The sequence below is a fragment of the Triticum dicoccoides genome, chromosome 2A, assembly GCF_002162155.2.
Source record: "Triticum dicoccoides isolate Atlit2015 ecotype Zavitan chromosome 2A, WEW_v2.0, whole genome shotgun sequence".
Classification (NCBI taxonomy): Eukaryota; Viridiplantae; Streptophyta; class Magnoliopsida; order Poales; family Poaceae; genus Triticum; species Triticum dicoccoides.
Window position 1 is genome coordinate 699,580,858 of NC_041382.1, and position 7,063 is coordinate 699,587,920.

The 7,063-nt window shown below is 47.6% G+C and overlaps 1 protein-coding gene across 1 annotated transcript; it reads left to right on the plus strand.

Moving 5' to 3' along the window:
- Positions 1-5,486: 5,486 nt before the first annotated feature.
- Positions 5,487-6,657, plus strand: LOC119351946 (transcription factor MYB41-like). The gene is made up of 2 exons (XM_037618711.1): positions 5,487-5,770; positions 5,941-6,657. The coding sequence occupies exons 1-2, from the start codon at positions 5,499-5,501 to the stop codon at positions 6,587-6,589; spliced, it is 921 nt and encodes a 306-aa protein (XP_037474608.1). The 5' UTR covers positions 5,487-5,498; the 3' UTR covers positions 6,590-6,657.
- The last annotated feature ends 406 nt before the right edge of the window (positions 6,658-7,063 follow it).

The window sequence follows — 7,063 nt, forward strand, 5'->3', positions numbered from 1 at the left end:
TTATTCCCTTCTTGGAAATTGATGTCAAAGGGGAAGAGAGAGATCACATCAAAGCTTATCATCAGGGAGTGAGAGATCACATCAAAAGCTTATCACCTAAGGGGGAGAGAATACTCAAGGATCCCAGATGCTTGATGTTCAAGAGGAGAGATGCCACATGTCTTTTTGGGGGAAATACATGTTCATATGAACTCATTTGAATTTAATTCTATTCATATCCTTTAGCTCTGATTTTTTGTTTCCTATCTTCTCCCAGTATCCCATGTAAGATTCAGGGGGAGCAAGACACCTAAGAGAAAGAAATCAGTCAAATTCATTGCATATCTTTATTCTTGGGGACATGTTGAATTCAATATGGTACCTTGTACTCACTCTCTACATGTCATCCCAATCTTGGTATTCTTGTGGTTTCTTTTGTTTGCCCTGGCTAGTGGATGCACCTGTGTTATCTAACTTTGTTTGTGCAGGTTCATTCCATCCTAAGCCAACTCAAGACCACAAGGTAAGTATATGCATCAAAATCATGAGTATGAGGAGTTCTTGCTTATGTACATACTGTTTGCAAGAAGGACTCATGAGCATGAAGGTATTTTCCTTGATAATCTTTTACTCTGATGCATATGGCCAAGATGCATGTAACACATTGCCTACTCTGTCATGATTATGCTCTCACATGTCTCTATATTTCATATTTACATGAGTACATACATGTAGGGGGAGCCTATGCTTGTTACATGTCCTTCCAAAGATTTACTTGATGTTCTTTATATCTTTATCTAAAGCTTTGATGTATGTTGCCATCAATTACCAAAAAGGGGGAGATTGAAAGCACAAGTGCTCCCTAGGTGGTTTTGATAATTGATGACAACATATCTCTTGTTGGACTAACATTCCGATCTAGCATGTTTCAGATAAGTTCAACAATGGAGTGGCATGGACTAAAGGTTGTGGGAACTCCTTCAAGATGCTAAGGACAAGGGATTGGCTAAAGCTTCAAGCTCAAGACTCTTCATTTTATATTTTAGTGATCCAAGATCACATTGAGTCTTTAGGAAAAGCCAATACTATCAAGGAGGGATGAGGTGTTGCTTAATGAGCCTCTTGCTTCATGTGCTTAATGATATGCTCCAAAACCCTCAACTACTTTCCCATATCCACACATGACCTAAACCCTAAGCCAAACTCGGTCCTACCGATTTTTCCTATCCGGCGCCACCGAGTTCCAATTGTCATAAGCCACTGCCAAACCCTAATCATTTCGGTCTCACCGATGGGATCTCGGTCTCACCGAGATGGGCTTGCAAACTCTCTGTTACCCATTGCAATATTCTCGGTCGCACCGAGATATGCAATCGGTTCCACCGAGTTTGCTTGGCCAAATCTCAGTTTCACTTATTACCCAAATCGGTCCCACCGAGTTTGAGTAATCGGTCAAACCGAGTTTTGGATTTACCCTAACCCCAGCACATCGGTCCCACCGAGTTGATCCAGTCGGTCCCACCGAAATCACTAACGGTCACTAGGTTTACATTTCGGTCCGACCGAGTTTATTGATTCGGTCCCACCGAGATTGGAAAACTGTGTAACGGTTGGATTTTGTGTGGAGGCCATATATACCCCTCCACCTTCTTCTCATTCGAAGAGAGAGCCATCAGAACACACACACCATTCCAACTCATATGTTCTGAGAAAGAACCACCTACTCATGTGTTGAGACCAAGACATTCCATTCCTACCATATGAATCTTGATCTCTAGCCTTCCCAAGTTGCTTTCCACTCAAACCCTCTTTCCACCAAATCCAAATCCTATGAGAGAGAGTTGAGTGTTGGGGAGACTATCATTTGAAGCACAAGAGCAAGGAGTTCATTACCGACACACCATTTGTTACTTCTTGGAGAGTGGTGTCTCCTAGATTGGCTAGGTGTCACTTGGGAGCCTCCGACAAGATTGTGGAGTTGAACCAAGGAGTTTGTAAGGGCAAGGAGATCGCCTACTTCGTGAAGATCTACCGCTAGTGAGGCAAGTCCTGTGTGGGCGATGGCCATGATGGGATAGACAAGGTTGCTTCTTCGTGGACCCTTTGTGGGTGGTTGCTTCTTCGTGGACCCTTCGTGGGTGGAGCCCTGTGTGGACTCGCGCAACCGTTACCCTTGGGTGGAGCCCTGTGTGGACTCGCGCAACCGTTACCCTTCGTGGGTTGAAGTCTCCATCAACGTGGATGTAGGATAGCACCACCTATCCGAACCACGGGAAAAACATCCGTGTCTCCAATTGCGTTTGAATTCTCCAAACCCTTCTCTTTACATTCTCGCAAGTTGCATGCTTTACATTCCGCTACTCATATACTCTTTGCATGCTTGCTTGACATGTATTGTGTGTGTTGAAATTGTGCCTAAACTCCACTTAAACCGAAAAAGCTTAAAAATTGCAACTTGAGCATTATGTGTCTAATCACCCCCCTCTAGACACATCTACTTCTAGATCCCACAAGAGAGGCCATGGAGAAGGAGTATCAAGCTCTTATTCTCAATAAGACATGGACTCTTGTTCCTCCACTGTCACGGGTGAATGTCATTGATTCTAAGTGGATTTTCAAAGTGAAGAAGCATTCTGATGGGTCCATTGAGCGCTACAAAGCTCGTCTTGTTGCTTGTGGGTTTCGACGGCGCTATGGTCTTGACTATGAAGGCACCTTCAGTCCAGTGGTCAAGCCTACTATCATCTGGCTACTTCTCTCTCTTGCCGTTACTCGAGGTTGGTTTCTTCGTCAGCTGGATGTACAAAATGCCTTTCTCCATGGTGTGTTGGAGGAAGAGGTTTATATGCGCCCGCCTCCGGGTTTTCTGATCCAGATCGTCCTCGGCATCTCTGTCGTCTGTCCAAGGCGCTGTATGATCTGAAGCAAGCTCCCCGTGCTTGGCATGCTCGTCTTGGCATGGCTCTTCACGCTCATGATTTTGCATCGTCAACTGCTGACTCCTCACTGTTTCTTCTACAGAGGCCTGAGTTTACTATGTACTTGTTGGTCTATGTGGTTGATATTATTCTTGTCAGCTCCTCTCAGTCGGCTGCTACAGCTCTTGTTCGCTCGCTCGGTACTGATTTTGCGGTCAAGGATCTTGGGAAGCTTCACTACTTCCTTGGTGTGGAGGTTACTTCTCGGGTTGATGGTTTTGTTATGATGCAGAAGAAGTACTCCTTGGATTTGTTGCAGCAAGCTGGGATGCTTAAGTGCAAACCAACGACTACACCCATGTCTACAACTGACAAGATCACTGCTGTTGATGGTGAGCTTCTGTCTTCTACTGATGCAACGGAGTACAGGAGTATTGTTGGTGGTCTTTAGTACTTGACGATCACACGACCGGACATCTCTTCTGCTGTCAACCGAGTTTGCCAGTATCTACAATCACCCCGTGACACTCATTGGTCTGCTGTTAAGCGCATCTTGCGCTACATTCGGTTCACGGTGTCTCACGGCTTGCATATTCGACCGACCTCCTCTAGATGTCTCTCAACGTATTCTGATGTGGATTGGGCTGGCAGTCCGGATGACAGGCGATCTACGGAGGGTTATGATGTGTTCTTTGGCTCTAATCTGATCACCTGGAGTGCTCGGAAACAGTCCACTGTCTCACGTAGTAGTACTGAAGCTGAGTATAAGGCTGTGGCCAATGCGACTGCGGAGATTATCTAGGTATAGTCTTTGCTTCGAGAATTGGGTATATCTTAGTCGCAGTCTCCTTTTCTTTGGTGTGATAACATCGGTGCTACATACATCTCTGCAAATCCGGTATTCCATGCCCGAACGAGACACATTGAAGTTGACTATCACTTTGTGCGTGAACGTGTCTCTCAGAAGCAACTACAGATCAAGTTCATCTCTTCCAAGGATCAACTTGTAGACATCTTCACCAACCATTGCCTTTATCACAGTTTGAGGCTTGTCGGCGCAATGTTACCCTTCTAGATTCTTTAGGAAGTGGCTAAGATTGAAGAAGGGTGTTAGACTATATAGCTTGTGTATTTACACGTGTATATTGTAAAGTTGTATTCCACTCACTATATATATATGTGATAGGCCACCCCTAAAGGGTTGTGCCGGTTCCCCCAAAACCTATTGTTTCACAGCTGTCTACCTCACCTTCCCCTTGGCCATTCCCCGCACACACAACCCGTTACTGCTCCCCGCTTGATGTACGGTGTCGTGGCTAAGTACCTGCCAATCCCGTGACCATTGCGGCGTGGAGCCGGCGGCCGTCAATCAATGGTACCATGCACGAGACTAGATGCCGCCATGGCCTAGTGTGCACGGTTCGGCTACTCGCCTACTCAACCTAGCAAAGTTGCTAGGCGGGCAGATGCAGGCTCTCCTTCACGGGCTCATCTAGTGGATCAGGTGGCTGTCTGAACGGGAAGGCAACGTGTGGTTTTCCACCGCAAGAAATGGCCGGTGAGCCACGCTCTCGAGTCCGCCACGCTCTCGAGTCCCGTGGAAAATTTGACAACGGGCGAAGGCCCGGCAATATGGTCATGAGCACTCACATTCAGAAGCCCCCTCTGTGACCGGATTTGACATACTGTAAACGTTGCTCCATTCTTAATGAATCAATACGCAAAGCTCTTGCGTGTTCCGAAGAAAAAAAAAATTCAGAGGTAGCACAGGAACTACAAGAGCCATGGTGCCGCATGTTCATACTCCAAAAACATCCGTCATGTTTCATCAAACGCAGGCCTAACTTTTGCCACCGGTTTTCCACGAGTATTCTAATCCGATTCTTCACCGAATTCAAGACCCAAATCACCTGGCGAAACCCCATCCAAGCCGCCAGCAGGATTAGTTAAGAAAATACAATAGTATAGTAGTAGGATGATAATCGTAGGCTATTATTTTTTTGCATGGAGAGACCAAAACGTGGACGTAATTTGGAACATTATTCAGCAATGAGATCACTGTGTCGATCAGCACTCCAAGGAAGGAACCGAGGAAGGTGCCTAGCTACGTACCCCAAAAGTAAGGATCTACCTAGGCACATAGCGTGCTTAACCAGATAATTACAGGTGCTACACTACACGGAGTGACCTCATAGCACATTTTCTATGGTGCAGCCTGCCACTTGTTGAGAGTGATCACTTCATTCCTCCTTGTTACCGGCCTTGCGACATGCATGCACAGAGGAAGCATTATGTGTGAACTGCGGCATGCAGAATATATCTGGTTTTACGTGGCCAAATCTCCGGAGCAACCGCCCTCTTTGACTTACATCGTACGCACGACTTTTTCTAAAGAGTATATCCGACATACACAAACTTTTCAATACTAGTGGCCATAGAGCAAAATGGAAGGAAAATTCGCAGCTTCGGCTGCACCTGTCGCGCGTGCCCTGTCAATCTGTCGTGCCCTCTATATATACCTCACCAAGGGAAGACACGAACATAGCTTATGAGCTCTGACTTCTGTCCACTAGCTAGCAGAGCGTGTAGAAAATCGATCTGATGGGGAGGTCGCCGTGCTGCTGCCACGACGCCGGCGTGAAGAAAGGGCCGTGGACGGAGGAGGAGGACAAAGCGCTGGTGGAGCATATCCAGAAGCGCGGCGGGAACGTCGGAAGCTGGCGCGGCCTGCCCAAGGCCGCCGGGCTCAACCGCTGCGGCAAGAGCTGCCGCCTCCGGTGGACTAACTACCTCCGCCCTGACATAAAGCGCGGCAACTTCTCCGACGAGGAGGAACGCCTCATCATCACCCTCCACGCCGGCCTCGGCAACAAGTACGTAGTTCACGTCAAGTCTAACTACTCCACATCCACAGTCCACCACACACACACAGCTTAGCCGCCATGCCCCATGCATGGACTGTCAATATCCTCGTGGACCTTTTGCCATAGTTGTTAGTCTTTGAGTTTGACACTGACATGGATAAATTTCTGTTGGGCATTAGGTGGTCGACAATCGCGACGCACCTGGAGGGCCGGACGGACAACGAGATCAAGAACTACTGGAACACGCACATCCGCAAGAAGCTGTTGCGCATGGGCGTCGACCCCGTCACGCACCAGCAACTGCCACCCGACCAGACCAACCACGACGTCAACGGCGCCGCCGCCGCGCTCCTCTGGGCGGCGGCGGCCGCGAGCCTCGGCGGCCTGGACACCGGCGCCCTCATGCAAGCGCAGCTTCTGCAGCAGCTGCTCCAGGCCATCGGCTCTAACAACAGCACCACCGGCCTCATAGCCAACCTGGCAGCAGCAAACACAGTGCTGAACTCAAGCAGCAGCTTCGTTCCGAACCAGATGAACTACCTGCAGACGGGTTATCTCTGCAACAACTCCAATTTGTCAGAGCAGCACGTGGTGCAGCAGCAGCTGACCAATGATACGTCTCCGGGGACAAGCTCCTTTGCAGCAGCTGAACCGGCTGATCAGCTCTGCAACACTGCCGCTTCATATGATGTTGCACCCGCGGGTGACTGGTCGCTGACGCAGGAGTTCGGCGGCTTGCTGGAGCCCATGATGGAGCTGCCCGGGCTGTGCTCTCTCGAGGGTGACGCTTTCTGGAAGGACATATTGGAAGACAGCTACCGTTTATAGATGTCTTGTGTATGACAGTTTTGTACAGAGTTAGATCCATAATAACGGTGTACTACAACATTCATTGATTTGTTTGTGTTCATTGTGGTTCTTCCAAAGATTTTTCAGTGAAGTTGAAGGTTGTCAATTGCTGATTTGATGTGACTCAGCGCTACACTTTCCTTATAAGTTAACATGTTGCCACTCGACACAAACGCGAGGACCATCCAAGTAAAATGAGATTCCAGATAACTGAAACAGTTTCGTCGCAATAACGGTGGCGCTTAGGATATAATTTGGTTACAATCCGGCCTTAGCGATAGTGTTATACTGGCTTACTCACAGCCTATCTAGCTAATACGAACGAACCTAAGATGTACGTATTAAAAAGCTGAGTACATTTCATTTTCAATAAGAAAACTTTTATTTCGAGGAACCAACAAGAGCATTGCATTTTCATAAAACAAGAAAAGGAAATTTTATGTATAGAGCTGC

Bases quoted from the DNA above. Each gene is read 5' to 3' on its own strand.
- LOC119351946 (XM_037618711.1), top strand. From the start codon at position 5,499: ATGGGGAGGTCGCCGTGCTGCTGCCACGACGCCGGCGTGAAGAAAGGG. The intron at 5,771-5,940 runs GTACGTAGTTCA...GTTGGGCATTAG, and splicing joins CACGCCGGCCTCGGCAACAA to GTGGTCGACAATCGCGACGC.